Below are 18,836 nucleotides of genomic sequence, written 5' to 3'. Positions count from 1 at the left end.
GGGGGTGCGAGACTGTGCCTGGGGTGGGTACGTCTGTGACACGGCCACTCCCTCCTCTGAGAGCTCAAGGCTGGACGTACCTGACCCTCGGTGTCCTTTGCTGTATTTTTAAGGCTTTTGAGACTGAGGAAGGCGGGTTCCGGCCGCCCCGATGCAGGGGGGCTGGTCCGACCCCCGTCTGCGGTACAGGAGGCCCCAAAGGCCGAAACGGGCCGAGACCACCAGCCCAGGAGACGGCTCTGGGGGCGGCTGTGGCAGGAGGGAGCTGGGCTTTCTCGCCCCCCCCACCTCTCTCTACTCTGACTCAGGAAGCAGAGCCCGTTAGCCAGGGAGAGGGCCGACTCGAGGAATCCAATATTCCGAGCAGCTTTGATCTTTCCTAACTGGAGAAAGCCCAAGAGCCTCTTATTTTAATTAAACTCCTTTCAGAGGGTTTGACTCTGACGAACTCATCTATTCTGCAGTGATATGGTGCGAGGCAGGCTGCGGGCTGGGCTCCGAGCCCGGAGGGATGAGCCACAGGAAGCTGGGGGGGCTGGGGGGCCCCGTGGGCCGGGACAGGGGTTTCAGGGCCCCTGGCCCACGGTGGCAGCCAAGGCTTGCCAGGCTCACTGCTGAGCATGGCCTGGCCTCTCCAGCCCGGGAGAAGCTTCCGGGAACCCCCCCCCCTGCAGCTAACCTCAGAGGGTCTAGCCTGCCCCTCGTCCCCGAGCTTCCATGTGCAGGATAAGGAATCGGGCGGGGCGGGGGTCCCCCGAGGCAGGGCAGAGCCTAATAGAACGGTGCAGTTGGGGTACTTTGCTTAGGTGCCGAAGGTCAAAGCTGACCGCTGCCCTTGGCAGGGTGGGGCTGGCCTCAGTGGACCCCTCAGTGGACCCGCCTGGCTGGGAAGGAGCGGCCCTGCCAGGGGAGGCAGCCGGCTCTCGCCCCGGGTTTATCTCCTGTGAGCCGCCTGGACGGTTTTATCTTCCTCAGATGTCCCCAAATCCCGCTGCTTCCTTGACATTCAAGCCGCCCCTCGCGCCCGCCTCGGAAATTGACTCGAGATGGATTCTGCCCCCGACTCTATCTCGGGGTCCTCTCCAGAGGCCCATGGAAGCTGATATGCCGCCCGCACCTCGCCGCCCTGGGAAGCAGCCGCAAATCACAGCGAGCGGGGGAGGTTCTTTATTATGCGTTTGACAGTCGCTATCTCCGTGGCCGCAGGATGAAGGACGGGCTCTCGAGACACAGCTCGACCGTGCATATGCGGTTTTTTAAAAATGCGATTCAAGCTCTAAGGAACAGAAGTCTGGATTCAGGATGCCACTGCGGATCTCTCCCTCCCCCCCTCTCTCCCTCCCTCCCTCTCTCTCTCTCTCCCTCCCTCCCTCCCTCCCTCTCTCTCTCTCTCCCTCTCTCTCTCTCTCTCTCTCTCTCTCGCCGTACAGGGCGCGTGGGGCAGCTCCGCGGAAAGCAGGGGATGGAGAAGTTTCACAATAAATAATCGCTTCTCTCCGCCGTCCGTGATTCTGCCCACAGAGAAGCCCCCCAACCCCGCCCGGGAGGGGACAGACTCACTCCGCAGCGCCTGGAACCCAGGCCCCGCACCCGGGCTCGGGAGCCGGCCCTTCCCGTTCCCTGGCCTCCCTCCCTCGGGCCGCAGCACCTCAGGCTTGGGCATCCTCGGGGGAGAGACGCAGCCCCCCCTCAGCTCAGCAGGTCCCCGAAGTCCAGACCCAGAGCAGCTCCCGGGGGGGGCGGGGCCTGCGGGGCCCCAGGTGCTGCGGGTGTGGCGATAAATAGGAATTTACAGCATTTACACAGAGCGTGTTGCGTGGCTTGCTAGGAGGCCATCCGAGACCGCACAGATGCCCAAAAGCGAGTCTTCGCCCTGAGAGCCTGGACACGGGAACCAGGCCGCAGGGGCCAGGCCCAGCCCTGGAGGACGTGGAGGACGAGGCCTCGAGGCCTGCCAGGCCCACGGCTCCCGGGGGCTGCCGTGTCCCGGGGCTCAAGCTGGCTGACACTCACTTTCTCGCTTCTCGTCCCAGAGAGCAGCTCGGGCCTCCTCCTCCCCCTCCTTCTCCCCCTCCTCCTCCCCTCTCCTCTCCTCTCCGAGTGCATTCAGCCAGCATTCCCTACTGCGGGAGGGTCCCGTCCACCCCTCACCTGCTTCAGACCCTAGTCGGGGCCAGCGAGGAGCTGTCCGGCCAGCGCCCACCCACGCCTCTCTCTTCCTGAAGCCCCCACACCCGTCTGCCGTCGGCCGAGATTCGAAACGGGGTCTCAGAGCAGAGAAGCAGCACTGGGGGCACTTTGCCCTAAGAGAAGCCCCTCGCCTCCCTCCCCCTCATTCCCCAGGGGAGCAGGGGACAGGCAGGGGCGAGGCTGTGGCTGAGCGAGGCCCCTCCCCCGGGAGGAGCAGGGAGGAAGCCGGCGGGTGCAGAAGCCGAGATGATCGAGATGATCGGAGAGAAGGAGGCGCTACTCCGGGTCCCGGAGGGCGGCAGAGGGGCGCGCGGGGGGCCCAGCCGGGCCGCAGGTGCTGCTGGGGCCTCTAAACGCCCCCGGCCAGCTCTGTCCTGGACTTGAACCTGTTTGGGGAGAAAGTGGGCGGAGGAAGGAGCCGGTCACGGGGGAGCCGGGACGGCCCGCAGACACCCGCCTTCGTCGGCTGCCCCTGGGGGCGTCCCCCCCCGACTACGCCAGGCCAGGGGGTGCTCCTGGCTCTGTGCTCAGGACCCCTCTGGCGGGCCTTGGTGGGACTGTGTGGGTGCCGGGGGGCCACGTGCCAGGCCAGTGTCTTAGCCACTGTCCCGAGGCCCCGGGCCCGCCCTCAGCCCGCCCTGACCTCCAGAGACTGACCGCCACGCCCGCTGCCCTGGAGAGGCACACCCGTGTTTTGACCCGTGGGGCCGTGGGGTCACAACCAGCTCGGAGCAGGCCCCTCCTCCCCCTCTGAGTCTGTCTCCCGGGCCCACCTCCCGGTTCTCAAGGAAAACCAAGCACCACCGCCCCCATCGCCTGAATGCCCCACAGAACCGTGAGCACACAGCCACAAGGCAGCGTGGTCGGGGGTCCTGGCACGTTCCTACCCCAGACCCTTGGCACCTCCCGCTCCTCTGCCTGACGCCCTTTCCCTGCCTCAGCCCCTTGGCCCTCGCTCCAACCTGCAGCCCCACCCCCCGCCACTTCCTGTCTCCAGCTCTCGCCCCCTAACACTGGGGGCTGTACCCTCTTCCGCCTGGCCCTGCTCCCGCTGCCTCCGTCCGCTCAGGGCGGCCCGCGTGAAGGAATGAATGCCACGGATGGACAGTTTTAATCACATCTCCCCTCACCGGGAGGGCTTCGGGGGACAGGCCAGGCTGACTCACTCTCCTGGGGGACCACCCCCCCGCCCCGCCACCGCCTCAGCTCGCCCCCTCCCTGCCCGCTCTCATCCTAGGAGCTGACAGATCCCCCTCCCGACAGCTGGGAGCCCCGCGCTGGGCAGGTTCCGGGACACCAGGCGTGGCCTCAGCCCCCCGGTCGCTCCCCGCGGGACCCCACCACCTCTGGCGATCACGGTGGACGTAAATGACCCGCACAAGTGTGTGGGCGGCCGCCAGGAAGGAGTTTGATTGAAAGGGCAGCAAAGGGGGCAGGAGCCCTGGGCGGCCGCAGGAGCCACAAGAGACCGGGAGGTCCCTGGGGTCTCCGGGGTCCGACACACCGCGGCAGAGCCCCAGCCAGAGTCTGCACCGAGAAAGGGAGGGTCCCGGGTGAGAGGGGGCAGGGGGCAGGGGGGCAGGGGTGCCGAGGAGGCAGGCACCACTCGGGCTCACCATGAAGCCCCCCTAGGCTCCAGCCCCCAAGGGTCACCCCCCACCCGGCACCGCAGCCTCGGGGGCCAGCAGCTCTCTGGGGTGCACCCCCGAGCGTGGACACTCACCTCGCGGGCCTGACCTTCCTCCGCGCTGGGGGTTCCTCGGAGCCTCTCGCATCCCTGGGGGGCGGGGAGAGTAGGTCCCGAGCCTGGAGGCACCGGCTCTCACACCCAGGACCCCCACCCTGGGGGCTGCTGGCCAAAGCCCCGCCTTCACACCCCCTGCAATGGGGACCTTGTGCCCTGGCTGCCCCCCCAACCCCGGGGCCCCTGGGAGGGGTTGGACACCCAAATCCCACTCAGACCCTTCACCCTACGTCACCCCGACTCTCAAGCGACTCACGAGACCTGGGAGGCCTGGGGTGGGCGGGTCAGGCAGGGGGGCAGCGGGCAGGGGGACGGCAGGAGGGCAGACCCCGTGGGCATGCATGGGGACATGTCTTCAAGCTCGAAGTGTCCACCACCTACTCAGACCACGGCCAGGGACCGGCAGCGTCCAGCACACTCCCATCCAGAGCAGCCGCGTGCTGGACTCTTCCAGAAGATGGACAGCCCTCCCAGGGGGCAGCCCCGGGGTACCTGTGCCACCCCGAGCCAACGTGCGTGCAGGAGGAGGGTCCTACCTGCCTCCGGCGGGGGTCCGGGCGCAGAAGCGCGTGCAGGCCGGGTCCCTGCTGTCCGCACAGGTGCAGCGCCGGGCCCTGGGCACGGCCTGCGGGTTCTGCGGCGATAGCCCCGAGGCCCTCCTGCCCCGGAAGCTGCCCCTGGAGCTGGACAGCCCGTAGGGCACGGTGCGTCTGCAAGGACAGAGCCCGGTCAGGCCATGGCCTCCGGGGTCCCGAGAGCAGCCCGCAGAGAGGGGCGCGAGGGGGTGGGGTGTCCCCGGGCCGGGCCTGGTGCGTGGGGTCCCAGGAGGCCACTGGGGTGGGGGTGGCCAGAGCCCAGGCTGCGTGCACTGCCCCTCGGGGGCGCCCAGGGCTCTCCGCCCCCCGGCCTGGACGCTGCCTCCCGCCCGTCTTCCTCCCCGCCCACTGGACCCCAACGTGGACACACGGGCGAGGGCGTCTGAGGGTCCCAGCCAACGCCCTGGAGCAGACGAGTTTCCCACACAAGGCCCTGCCCAGACCAGCGCAGGTGCGGGAAGGTGGCAGGGCTGGACCCCCACCCCCGCCCTGGGAAAAGCTCGCAGGGGTGGAAACAACCCCGAAACGGTGACCAAGAGGGGCGGGGGGGACCACGGTGTCGCTCGAGCCACCAGCTCTGAAGCCCGTCCGGACGCCCGGGGCTGGGAGCCGGGGTGAGGTGAGGGCGCCCAGACCGGGCCCAGGACAAGCCCAAAGTCACTGCTGAGTCACTGGCAAGGGGGGAAACTTGTGTGGCCGAAAATGACTTTTCCAATAAATCAGGGTCCCCCGGCCGGCCCCGAAGATTAACCGCCGTGGTCTGGGCGAGCCCCGGGGGACGTCGGAGCCGCGGCTCATGGGGGGTCTGACAGCTCCTGATTTCAAAACTGAACCCAGTTCAATTGAGTCTCATTTGCAGCCCTCGCCACGAAGCCTTTGGGGTGGCAAGGAGGAAATGGGGGTGTCCTGGGGTGACCTGGGACTCACCCGCTGCCCCCAGCCGGGCTGGGCGGGACAGGTCGCCTGGGGGGGCTGGGGGGCAGGGTGCAGGCTCGGGTCACCACAGGGAGACACGAGTCAGTTCTGTCCTGTTTGGAACCGAACCTTGGCTCAAAGGCCCCGTCTCCCTCGGGAGCAGGACTCGGGTGCCAGGAGGAGACAGCGGGTGAGGCGGCCCCGCGGCCAGGCTGAGGCGCGTTTTCCCAGCAGCGAGAGCACTTTAGACTGAGCACTGGCGTTAGGCCGGGTCACCCGTTTCTCAGTGGAAATTTCCGCCCCCCCACCCCCGAGGGTTTGGCCCCCCCACCCCCGAGGGTTTGTTCCCCCCCCGCGGGTTTGGCCCCTTCCCACCAAGAGCCCGGCAGGTCTGAAGCCACGTCAGTGGGGTCCCCTCCTGGCGGACGCCCCTGCGGCCCCGGGATGAGGCTGGCCCGCCCTGGCCCGCCGGTGAGGAAGCGAGTCCCACCACCGGGCCGGGCCTGAAGTCCAGCTGGAATTCGCACCCGGGGCGAATTCGCACCCGCCTCGCCCGCAGGACGCAGACCCCAGGGCTGGGCGGGGCTCTGAGCCCCCCCTTCCCCCCGCTCAGGACCCAGAGAGATCGCGTGGGTTTCCCTGGGGTGACGCGTGGGCCGAGAGCACTGGGCCTCGGGCAGCGCGTCCTGGCCCAGCACCCGGGGCCTCCCTGCCTCCACCTGCCTCTGGACAAGGCCCCGACTCGCTCCACCGCCGGCCGCCTGCCTGCCAGTGTCTGTCCGTCTCTGAGGAAGGGGAGGAGGCTGGGGCAGTGAAGGGAATGTGACGACCCCCCGGGTTCCGTGCGGGCACCTGGGCCAGAGGCTGCCCGGGGCCCCTCCTGACACTCCCTCTGCCCTTTCAGCAGCCTCGAGGTGGGCGGCTGGCACGAGGCCCCCCCACACCCACTGCAGGGAGGCCGGCAGCAACTCCCTGACCCCCCGCCCACGCAGACCTTCCCCACTGCCCCCTGCGGAGGGGCTGGCCGCCCCGGTGGGAAGCTGCAGTCCGAGCCTTGCCCTCAGCCCAGGCACAGGAAGGCCCAACGCGGGTGAAGCCGTGGGGGCCCGTGGGGGCACTGCAGACTCGGGTTTGATCCCTGGCACCGCAGAGAGCCCGGGCCCGCCCGAGTGCAGCGAACAAAGCCAGAGTCACCCCCCGCCCCTCATGGGGCCTCTGGAGCCCCATCCCTAGTCGGAGGGCCTGGGGGTGTTTGTGCCCGTTTCGGGAGTTGTTTCCCACGGGGAAGAGCCTTGTTCTGGCAGAATCTCTATAGCAGGGAAACAGTAAAACACTCGTGAAGGACAGAAAAGAGGGAAGACCTCAGGAAACGGAAAACGTCTCCTGCTCTTGGACTGGGAGAATCTATATTGTCAAAATGACCATCTGCCTAAACGACTCTTTGGTTTGATGCGATTTCAATCCAGATCCTGATGACATTCTTCAGGGACTTATAACCGCAACAATAAAATTTATGTGGAACCATCAAACGCCCTGAGCAGCCAGAGCCATGCTCAAAAAAAAAAAAAAAAAGAAATTGCCAGACAGTTCATTACCCAACTGGAAACTGTCCCATAACAATATCGTTATCCAAACAGCAAGGTACTGGAACAAGACAGACTCGGACCAGGTGGATGGCGAAAGACAAGTCCCTAGGTCTATGCTCAACTAATTTTCTACAAAGGGGAGTAATGATATTATCTCCAACAAACGTGATGGGAAAACGGGCTAGCTCGGGGTAAAATAACTCAGACCTTACACGAAAGGCAATTCAAAGTGGATCAAGACCTGGAGATCAGGCAAGAATCCACAGGCTACGTTCATGAAGGTATAGACAGAATCCTCCAAAATTTGGACCCCAAAGGGTTTTAAATGAAACGGCTCCATTGGCAAAAGCAACAGAGCGCTGGGACTCCCCCAGACGGAACCGTCTCTGCAAGGCTGAATCAGAAAAACACCAACTGATGGGGAGAGGCAACACCCCAAACTGTCTGAAACACTCACAGAGATCAATTAAAGAGCCCACAAGCCCTATCAGGACCCGGGAGAGGGAACACGGACCCTCCCCTGGAGACAGATGACGGCCAGGGCACACGCGTGCTCGTCATCACCTGGTCTCAGGAAGCCCAGGCGGAGACGACGGTGACACCCGCTCGCGCCCGGAACCGCTCAACCGAAACAGGCAGACAAAAGCCGGGCGCGGCCTGCGTCAGTGGGGACGTCAGTGGGGAGGTGGTGAGAGGAACTTCTGTGCTGGGGGGCTGCTGTCCGGCCCCGCCCCCCGGGACAGCCTGGAGCTTTCCAGAGAAGGTGGACGGGGCTGCCGCGGGGCCCAGGACGCAAACACCCACCCCAGGCCATGCGCATCCTCCTTCCCGCGTCACTCAGCGCCCTCACGGGGTGGACGGTGCAGGGCCAGTCGGGCCGCAGAGGAATACTACGCGGTCTCGAGGAGTGACGGAGTAGCGCGACGTGCCACACGGCGGGTGGAGCTGGGGCCGGCGTGTTAGGGGAGATGAGTCAGCAGGAGACAGACACGACACGAGGAACACCAGGGAGCACCCGGGCCCACGGCGGGGGACTCAGATGGCCCTTGACCCTGGGCCATAGAAAGGAGGCGGGCAGGGAAGGAACCGAGGGGGGCAGTAAGAGACATGGGGGAGTGTGGGGCAGGGCCTGGCGGGTAACGTGGGCCTTGGGGCAGTAACAGGGGCCCAGGGTGGTGAGGGGGCCCTGGGCGGTCAGGGGGACCCTGGGCAGTGACGGGGACCCCGGAGGTCAGAGGGACCCTGGGCAGTGACGGGGACCCCGGGGAGGTCAGGGGGACCCTGGGCAGTGACGGGGGCTCGGGAGGGAGTGGGGGGCCTGGAGCGCCTCACCGTCAGCGTGTCCCTCTCCTCTCGGCGGAGAAAGTGGCCCCGAGAGCCCGGAGCTTAGACACGCGCTGGCTGGGGTGGGCGGGGCCCGGGGGCACTGGGGACACTGGCCTGGGACGCCCGCAGCTCTAGGGGCCGTACCGGCCGTGGCGCCCGGATATGTCACTCAGTAAAGGGAGAAACGACTGAAAACTAAGGGGGAGGAGGAGCCGCCTCCACCCGGTCCGGCCCTGCCCATGTCAGAAGGCCGCGCTCACCCTCCGGGTAACTCCCCCCCCCAAAGGGAGGACCACAGTGGGCCCAGGGGCTGGCTGGGCAGCTGGGGGAGAGGAGGGGCTGGGCGCGCTGCACCCACACACTCGGAAGGTTCCAGAACGTCACACACAGCCCGTCTGCCGGGAACTAGGAGGTGGCTACCCCACACTGGGCTCTCCTGCCCCAGCTGCGGCCCCATTGCTCCCCCCACCCGACGGTGCCGCAGCCCCTCCCCCGACCGAGAGGAGCCCCCGGGCAGGAGCCGGTGGACACGACGGTGCTCCCGAGTCCTCGGCTGAGGGGTCCAGGGAGGGTGCTTGGGGCGGCCAGCCTTACTCCACATGCTCCGGGCAGGGCACCGGGCGAGGGGCACTGAGCGCCAGGAGGAGGCTGTGGAAGGCCGGCGCAGGCTCACAGGCGGCGGAAGCTTCTAGAGCCAAGGCTGGTGTGGGCTGGTGGTCTCCCAGCTTCCCCTCGGGCCCGACCCTTCCTCCCTGGGGAACTGGCCACTCCTGCGCCTGCTCTCCCCTGGACCATCAGGTGACCGCCCTGGTCCACCAGGCCCTCTGTCCAGAGACCACCGGTAAAGCCACACATGCGGAAGGTTCCAGAACGTGACTCCAGCAAGCAAAGCACCAGCACAGCCGCCTCCAGGAGCCCCAAGGGTCCTCAGAGGCGCCATCGGCCCACGCTGGGCACACGCTGTCCCGCCCACGTGCCACGGAGCTGAGCTCACACACAGGTGTGGCCACGGGCCCAGCTCCACGCCCTCCGGCACGGCACCCGCGGGAGCACCAGCGTCCCGCGAGGAGCACGGCGGGAAGGCGTGTCGGCGTCTGTGCCCGCTGTGTGCGTGGGGCCTCCAGGAGCCGTGGCTCAAAAGCACAGTCAGCACCCGAGCCTGCAGTCACGTGGGAGGGAGACCCAGTGGGCCCCGCCCCTCGGGCAGCGTGGGCCTGGGCCGGGGCCTCCCCACACGCCAGAGCGAGTGGCCACGACGGGGCCTCTGAACAGCCAGGGGCGTCGCCGCGACCCCACACCCAGCGTCCCTGAGTGCAAGGGCTGGGGAGGAGCAGCCAGGGAGCGGGAGAGACTGCAGGGCCCAGGAGACCCCCCACGGTCCAGGTTTCTGAGCAGGGCCCAGACCCGCAGCCAGCCAGAGGGGCTGAGCCCGGACTGACCCCTTCCAATCTGCAGGAGAGGGCAGGCGTGCGTGCCTGTGTGTGTGTGTGTGTGTGTGTGCGTGAATGTGTGAATGTGTGTATTGTGTATATGTGTATGGTTGTGTGTATGGATGTGTGTATGTGTATGTGTGCATGTGTGAATATGTGTGTATGTGTACATGTGTGTATGTGTTGTGTGTATATGTGTGCATGTATGTGTGTGTCTGTGTGTATGCACGCGTATGTATGTGTATACGTGTATATATGTGTGTATGTGTGTATATGTGTGTATGTGTATATATGTATGTGTCTGTGTATGTATGTGTATATGTGTATGTGTGTATGCATGTATGTGTCTGTATGTATGTGTATATGTATATGTATGTGTATATGTGTGCATGTGTGTATGTATGTGTATGTGTGTGTATGTGTATGTTTGTATGCACGCATGCGCATTACAGAGTCCCTCAAAATGTGAGGCCTGTCACGGGACTCTCCTTCCCATGGAGACGTGGCCCGGGTGAGAGCTGGTCACCTCCTCCTGCCGGCCAGCTGGCCCTTCCCGCTGCAGAAACCCCAGGCCCGGATCCGGGCCCGCAGGAAGGGCAGCTGGAGCCGGGCTCGTCCAGGGGAGCCGCCTGCGCCGCCTCCTCTGCTTGACATTCCTGCAGGAACAGCCACTGAGAATGTTGGTCTTTCATCCGCTTCAGATCTGAGGCCAAGTTCCTCGCTTCAAGTCCTTCTCAGGCGCAGAAAGCCAGATTCCCGCGGGGTCACTCGGGGTCACGCCCTCCCAGCCTTGGTGCATACAAGCCTGTGCTCTCACGCTCTCTGTGCCTCCTTCTCTGTCTCTGTCTCTCTGTCTCTCTCTGTGTCTCTGTCTCTGTCTCCCTGTTTGTCTCTCTCTGTCTCTCTCTGTGTCTCAGTGTCTCTGTATCTCTGTGTCTCTCTCTGTCACTCTCTGTCTCTGTTTCTCTGTTAGTCTCTGTCTCTTTCTATGTCTCAATGTCTCTCTGTTTGTCTCTGTGCCTCCGTCTCTGTCTCTGTATCTCTGTCTCTCTGCTCTCTGTCTCCCTGTTTGTCTCTCTCTGTCTCTCTCTGTGTCTCAGTGTCTCTCTCTCTCTGTGTCTCAGTGTCTCTCTGTTTGTCTCTGTCTCTCTGTATCTCTGTCTCTGTCTCTCTCCTCTCTCTCCCCCTCTCAACTCAGCCTATCTGCCCCCAGCTTCTCCCCGACTCCAGGCCCCGGGAGGGCGGAGGGAGCAGCCCCGGGCTCTGCACTCACTCACAGGGGGCGTCTCAGCACTGGGCTCCCGGCCTCGGCCCCAGGCCTGAGTGTGCGTGGGGTGCCGGGAGGCCCCGAGAGGTGCGGGGCAGCGCCGGCCCTGGGCTCAGCCCTCCCAGCCGCCGCTCGTCACCCGCAGTCAATCCCGGTTTGTTTGGTTCCCTCCTCGCCTGGCATCCGGAGCATTTCCGGGGAGTCGCTCTGCAGTGCCGGAGGGGCCCGAAAGTAAGAGTCTCAGGGTGCCCGGGGCCGCCCCCGCCCGGGGTTAACTGCTGGACACGGGAACAGACGGACCCGACGCTCCGTCCTCCCTGGCCAGCCGCCGCCCCACACATTCCGCAGGGAGCAGGGGGCAGCGGCCCTCGCACACAGCCTCGGGCCCGGCCCGGCACGGCCAGGGCTCCCTCCGGAGCAGGGCGGGGAGCCCCGGGCACTGCCTGGCCCAGGAGCATCCTCCAAACCCAGCTTTGGGCCCCCTCAGAAACCAGACGACAGACGGGGTCCGGGCGGCCGGCGGGTCCCCACGCTCAGCCCCGAACAGCCTTCACAGGCGAGAGCGGGAGGCAGCGCCCACAGCCCGGGGCCAGCTTCCAGGGGCTGGGTCAGAGGACACGGCTGCCCACCTGCCCGCAGGCCCCAAAGCACCCTCCACCCCCACCCCACACACAGGGGGCTCGCGGGAACTGTCTCGGGTGCTCACGAGTCCTGAGCCCTCACCCCACACCCACAGGCCCTGAGCCCCGCCGTGAGGCCCAGGGGCCCACCTGGCAGGAGACTGGGGTCCCGATGCCCCACGCCACGGGACACCTGGACCCCCGTCTCCCCGTGAGGATATGGGCTGACGGGCCCCTCGTGACCAGCACGACGCCCAGGAGGCCGCTGGGCCTGTGGGCCGGAGGCGTGGACGCGCGTCACAGACTGTGAGTCGGGCCTGTCTGGAGCCGCCCCTCCCCCCAGCTGTCCCTGTCACGGGGGGTGACCAGTGTCGCATGCCAGGGGTCGGCTCACCAGGGAGCCAGAGGCTGATGCCCCCCGCGGAGGGGAGAGGCCCCAGGGCACCCGGCCCCTCCCGCGCCCAGCTGCTCCTCCCGCTGAGACTCCCGCCCTGCCAGCATGTGGCTCCCATTTGTCTGTGGTCTCCGTCACGTGGCGGCTCCGGGCCGCAGGGATCCGCTCGCCCGTCACCCTCGGGGAGAGTCGGGGACTCGGAGCCCCCGGCCACCTCCAGCCTGGGCATCCCCGTGTGGCGGGACAGGCTGGCTGGGGTGGTGTTCGCAGGGTCACGGGACAGTCCATTCACTGCCAGGGCCAGGCCCCACAGAGTGGCCGTCACAGCCCGGGGCCCTGGGCGGCCGCCTCAGACACGATCGGCCCTGCAGGCGCTGGGCGCTGTGAAGCAAAGTGACAACGGCCAGCAGGAAGACCAGGGCCACCGGGCACGGGATCCTGCTGTGACCCACCCAGTGCGGGCCCTGACACAGACGCACTCCGCTCACAGACACACGAGGCACACACAGGGACATAGGCACAGACACACAGACACAGACACAGGGACACACAGGGACACAGACACACACAGACACACACACACAGACACACGCTGAGACACAGACACAGACAGAAACACAGACACACACAGACACACATAGACACACACACAGACACACGCTGAGACACAGACACAGACAGAAACACAGACACACACAGATACACAGACACACACTGAGACACACACAGACACACGCTGAGACACACAGACAGAAGCACAGACACACACAGATACACAGACACACACAGACACACACTGAGACAGACACAGACACAGCACACCCGCACACCCCCTCTCGTGCCCACCCTGCAGGCCCCAGCCCCCCGCACAGGCAGACAGGTGCAAGAGGCGCTGAGCATCCCCAGGACCCATCCTGGCCCGGACAGCGGGCAGTGGGCAGCGGGCAGTGGGCAGCAGGCAGTAGGCAGCAGGGCTGAACCCGAGCCACACTGGCCGGGAGAGACCCAGACCCAGCACCTCGTGCCCTGACGGACCCCTGTGCGCCCCAGGAACCCCCCAGCACCCTCCCGGGCCAGCCACCCTCGGGCTGGGGCCTCGGTTTCTGGAGCGTCTGGGGGTGGCGGAGCAGGGCGCCTCCCAGGGCCCCGCGGCGGCAGGGTCTGCGGGCACAGCCACGCAGGGACACGCGTGGGCTCGGGACACGCCGGGCCCAGGAGGCCAGGGGGGAAACGGAGGCCCGGGGGCCGTGCCCAGGCGGCGAGGAGTGGCCCGTACACCCGCAGTGTGTGGCCACGAGCCGGGCGGCCCTGGGCTCCCTCGGAAGGCCCCCGCCCCGACATGCCCAGACGCCCCGGGCACCGCTGAGGCGCAGGGGAGGAGCCCAGAGGCCGGGCAGCACCTGGGCAGGAAGCCCCTGAGATCTCGGGGACGCCCCCTCCCCGCGGCAGCCTGATGTGGAAATGGGGTGAGTCGGGGGAAAGCAGGATTGTCACCCACCCCCGTGACAAGGGACAAGAGGGTCGGCAGCGGGGGCGGGGGGGCAAAGGGGGGCACCTCAAGTTCATTCACTTAGGACCAGGATGCGGCAGAGAGCTGCAGGGTGGGCCCACACCCAGGACGAGTGGGAGATGCCCGGGAGGGCACAGAGGCAGGGTGGGGGGGCACACCTCCAGGAAGCCCCCCTTCCTCTCCAAGGTCCTCCCCAGAGGAGCCCGGCCTGTCCCCGCGGCCTCCCCGGCCCCTGTCCAAAGGACCTGGAGGAGGACCCGGCTCATGTCCGGGAGGTGGGGAGGAGGGGGAGGGGGCAGGGGGAGAACGAAGGCCACCCAGACCCTCCGGAAAAGCCCTCGTGAAAACCGTCCCGGGTCCGACTGCAGAGCACGCGCATCTGGCTCTTGTCACTCGGCCTCCCCAGACACCATGTTTAATCCCCGAGAAGCAGCCCAGCCCCCCCGCAGAGATGGGTCGGGACGGGCCTGCTGCTCTGCCCCGGCCGGCTTCAAGCCGTCACCCCCGGGCCCCCCCGATTCTGGCCCCGTCCCCACTCTCGGGCCCGGGCGGGGTCTGCTGCCAAGGGCTCCACGGCTGGGCTGGACGTGCCGGCATTCGGGCTCTGGGTACCGCCACACTCAGACTATAGCCAGGCCGTTGGGAGGGGGTGGGCGCTGGGCAGGGGCGGCCCCCTGTGGCCCCCACGTCTCTGAGCGGCCTGGGGGTGACCTTCCAGAGCTGCTGAGGGGCCGGCCAGCCGTCAGCCCTGGACACTGAAGTGGGCGCCTGGCATCAGCCAGGGAAGGCACTGCCCTTGCACCCCACCTGCAGCCAGGGTGCCCGTCCGTCCCCGCACTTGCAACAGGCTCCGGCCCTCCGGGAGGTGCCAGTGGGGGCCCTGGAGACCCCTCGCCCACGGCCAGGCCAGAGGGAGGTGCTGTCCCTTGGGGACCCATGCTGGGGAAGGGGTGAGGGGTGCCACCAGCCTGGCCCGGTGGCATCTCGACAGCCAGGACTGACGGGGTCCCGGGGCACAGGTGAGGGGTGGGCTCAGCCCGCGTCAGGCCAGGGGCAGCGGGAAGCAAGCGTGGCGCTGGCACTGGCAGGAGGCTCTGGCAGGAGAAGGGGCTGGCAGCTCCCCTGGGGGCCGGGCCGCTGCTTTCTAGGAATCCGAAACCCTGGGAGGCGGCGGGCAGCAGGGACCACTGAGCCAGCCAGGCGGGCACTGAGGGTCTCAGGTGTCGCCTCCTCGCCCAGGAAGGCCTCCCCCCACCCCCGACGTGGCCCGCGGGAGCAGAAACGGCCCTGCTGCCCCGGCTCAGTGACCAGGGTCCCGAGTCGGGAGGATAGCCGGGCGCCCCTCCCCCAACTCACTCAGGCGTGTTGATCCAGATAATGTCCAGGTGGCAATAGTAGACACACTCTTTGTCCTTGTACGTGAAACACGTGCAGCGCCGGGCACGGGGCCGGGCGAGAGCCCCCTGCACCCCCAACCCGGCCGGGCCCTGCTCCTGCCCGGGGCTCGGGGGACCCCAGCCCTGCGCGGCCGGAGCGGTCAGCGGGTCCTTCATGTCGCCCTCGGGGCGGGCCGCAGGGGAGGCCTGGGGGTCTCCGGTCCTGCCAGCACCCCCAGGTGGGGGCAGAGACACCGATCCTGCGGGAGGCAGAGGGGAGGGGGGTGCTGAGCGGGGGGCTGCAGGGGGAGCTGCCCACACACACCTGGAGGAGGGGGCGACCCGAGCGCCGGCCAGGTCTGGCCGCGGGGCCCCCGCCCGGCAGTGCCCGTCGGGGAGCGGGGCGGATGCCTGCAGCCCGGCGCCTATTTTCACTTTCTGCATCTCCCGGCTCCGCACCCCTGCTCGGCGCGCCCGCCCCGCGCGCCCCCGGAGGGGAGCGGCGCGCAAACTTCGCGCGAAGTTGGCGCCCGGCGGGCGGGCAGTGGGGCGCGCGGGCCCCCAGCCCCAGCCCCGCGCCCGCGCCCCGCCGGCCCCCCGGCCGCCCGCCCCGCCGCCCCCCGCCGGCCCGCGTACCTGCGAGCACCAACAGCAGCGCCAGCCCCCGCTCCATGGGCCCGGGGGGCGCCGCGCCCGCGCCCCGCACGCCCCGCGCCCGCCGCCCGCCGCCCGCCGCCGCCGCTCAGAGCGCGCTGCCCATCCCGCGGGGCGGCCCCGGCCGGCCTGGCCTCCCGCGCCACCCCCTCGCCTCCCCGCCCCCGAGGGGCTGGAGCGCGCGGGCCTTTGAACCCGGCCGCGCGGGGGTCGCTGGCGCGGGGCGGGGGCGGCGCGGGGCGGGGGGCGCGCCCCCTCCCAGGGAAGGGCTGCCCAGGGCTGTGTTCACCTAAGGACACCGGCCTGTACTTTACTCTGGGGTGACTCAGGCGCCCGCAGCCTCCCCTCCCCCCTCCGGAGGCTCCTTCCAGGAGCAAAGTCCGCTGGGCGCCCGAGGGTCCCTTTCTGGGGGAGACCTCAGGGCCTCCCAGGCGCCCCCCCCCCCCCTTTATGGTGAGACCCCAGGGCTATGGAGGGGCGACTTTGTTCTTAGAGCCCAGCCCGGGCCCAGAGGAAGCGCCTGGAAAGGCGGGAGTGAGGGATGGACATTGGGCAGGCCGGGAGGGGCAGCACCCGGGAGTCCCCTTCTCTGCAGCTTCTCTGCAGGGAGCGGGCAAGGTGGGAGCCCTGGCTCGGGTGGGTGGCCACGCTGCTGACAGCCCTTCCACGCTGCCACTGCAGGGCACGGCCACCCCACCCTGGCCCCCTCCCGTGCAGGGACCCCGGCCCCCTGATGGCCGAGGATGGGTGCTCAAGGCGGGATGCCCTCCTCAGACCCGTCAGGGAGCTGTGGCCCCAGGAAGGCTCGCCCGCTGCAGAGTCAAGGGGACGCCGGGCTCTACTCTCGGGCGACCCGGGCCGTTAGAGGCGAGGGGGACAGAGCCCTCCCTGAGGACAGATCCCCTTCGGGGGAAGGTCTCCTGACACTTCTGCAGGCCCCAGACGAGGGTCCTCGTGTTTGCCCGAGTTGCACACGGAACCTCCCATGGACCCCACTTGGCTTGAATGGGCGCGTCCATGCCAGGGAAACAGCCGTGGGCAGAGAAAGGGTCGACCAGCCACACCCAGAGAGAGTGGCCTTGAGGGGCTGCGTGTGTCCAGGCCCCGGACACACGTGTGTCCCGCAGCTGCCGCTAACTCAACTCATGGGCTGGGGGGCACCGCGGCACGACCCTGCCTCACCGTCCCCTCAGTGTCCCCGGGGCCCCGAGGCTCCCCACGACAGGACACTGCCCTGACAGACGGGCAGGACGACCGTGTAGCCACTGCCTGGTCAGGGAGGCGGCTTCCATGGATCCTTCTAGAAGCAGTGCCCAGGACCGCCCGCCCCACGGCCACTCAGCTTTCCCCGCTCGGCCCTGTGCCCCTCTGCATCCCTCCTGCCGCGGCTGCGTCCTCGGCCCTTTGTGCTCTGGGGCGAGCTAACCGTGGGATTGTCCCACGCTTTCATATTTAATTGTGGCCAAGGAAGCGTGACATAAAACCAACTGTCTCTGCCACTTTTAAGTGGGATTGAGGGCGCTGGTGTTGTGCAAGTCTCGCCCCCTCTGTCCCGAGCTCTTTTCATCTTGGAAACTGAGCCCGGGCCTGTCCCGTGGCCACGGTCCCCACGGTGTCTGCGCACGCACCCTCTCCTCCGTCATCTGACCCAGAGAAACCCAGGCCCTCCTGGGGGAGCCTTTTTCCCAGCACGCTGACCTCGGGGCTGAGGCGGGCTGGCGGGTCCGAGCTCCCCTCTGCCTCGCCCTCCCTCCCCACGCCCTGCTGTGCTTGTGGGGCACAAACCCCTCTCCAGGCCCCCCCAGGCCCCCTGAGTGCCGGCTCTCAGGGACGGCACCCCTCTGCTCTCCACCGCAGTGCTCGGCCCTGATGCCCGAGCTCCCGCTCTGCACACGTCCTCGGTTCCTCTGGTCACCCTGGGGGTCGTGGGAGGTGGCGTCACAGTCAGGCCCGTTTCCTCAGGACCAGTCATGTCTCCAGGCTTGGGGCTGCTCCTTGGCCCTCCTTGGAGCAGTGGGCACTGGAGAACGCTGCCCGCTGCCGAAATGAATTATTTGTTTGCTTGTTGTTCTACTTAAGATTGTGTAACTGGGCCGGGGAACCGGCTCAAAGGACTGGGTCTCGAGTGCAGGAGTCCTGGGTTCAACCCCTGGCAGGGTATGGTTCCCCGTCCTCCCCAGAGAGAGGGTGGACAAGCAGGGGGCACTTACCTGCCCGCGCTGGTGTGGCCCCCACAAAAGCAACCGACACAGAGACCGAGACGTTGCACTTAGTGTTCGTCTCTTACAGATTAGGCGGGTGGGAACGGCGCTGGCTGTCGTGACAGAGAATCCCGATCTAAAATTGCTCAAGCCAGGGCCGTCTTGCACGCAGTCAACCCAGGTTCAATCCCCGGGCCCAGGTGCTGTGCTAAGGATCAAAATATATACATATACATATACATATATATACATGCACATATATGACTGTTTTATAAATAATCATGGGTAAAAAATAATGTTTGATTTTGAGAATGCTTATACTGTGCTATTAAAAAAATATTGCAATAAAGTCCCTGACCCCTGCCAGAAGTGATCCTGAGTACAGAGCCGAGAGAGCTCTGAGTATAGGCAGGTATAGCCCAAAAAACAAACCAAAAAAAAGAAGAAAGGAAGAAAGAAAAAGGAAAGGAAGGAAGGAAGAAAGAAAGGAAGAAAGAAAGAAAGAAAGAAAGAAAGAAGGAAAGAAAGAAGGAAAGAAAGAAAGAAAGAAAGAAAGAAAGAAAGAAAGAAAGAAAGAAAGAAAGAAAGAAAGAAAGAAAGAAAGAAAGAAAAGTAAGCGGGGCTGAAGTGATAGCACAGCGGGTAGGGTGTTTGCCTTGCATGCGGCCGACCCGGGTTCGATTCCCAGCATCCCATAGGGTCCTCTGAGCACTGCAAGGGGTGATTCCTGAGTGCAGAGCCAGGAGTAACCCCTGTGCATCACCAGGTGTGACCCAAAAAGCAAAAAAAAAAAAAGTAATCAAAATTAAAATGTGAATAAATTTCTTTAAATGTACTTTGGAGACTTAACTTAGCAAATCACAGGCTGAGGGAGCCTGGGCCAGAAATCTGGAAAATGCTGAGAACATTGAACAGGTAAGGAGGTGCGGAGGTGGAAGCAGGGGACAGAAGCAAGAGGAAGGGTGCAGAGGGGTTGGACCACAAAGGTCCTGATGCAAGAGATAGCGGTTCCCACCGGAGAATGTGC

The 18,836-nt window shown here is 66.1% G+C and overlaps 1 protein-coding gene across 1 annotated transcript; it reads right to left on the bottom strand.

The window, feature by feature from the left end:
* Positions 1-1,364: 1,364 nt before the first annotated feature.
* On the bottom strand, positions 1,365-15,717 carry EDN3 (endothelin 3). The gene is made up of 5 exons (XM_055137426.1): positions 15,591-15,717; positions 14,935-15,214; positions 4,471-4,644; positions 3,914-3,967; positions 1,365-2,576 (listed from the first exon to the last, which is right to left on the bottom strand). Exons 1-5 carry the CDS (start codon positions 15,625-15,627, stop codon positions 2,540-2,542), a joined length of 582 nt encoding a protein of 193 aa, XP_054993401.1. The 5' UTR covers positions 15,628-15,717; the 3' UTR covers positions 1,365-2,539.
* Positions 15,718-18,836: the final 3,119 nt, after the last annotated feature.

Source organism: Sorex araneus, chromosome 5 (assembly GCF_027595985.1).
Source record: "Sorex araneus isolate mSorAra2 chromosome 5, mSorAra2.pri, whole genome shotgun sequence".
Lineage (NCBI taxonomy): Eukaryota > Metazoa > Chordata > Mammalia > Eulipotyphla > Soricidae > Sorex > Sorex araneus.
The sequence above is the reverse complement of the archived record's forward strand: the minus strand, read 5'-3'. Positions and strand labels throughout refer to the sequence as shown.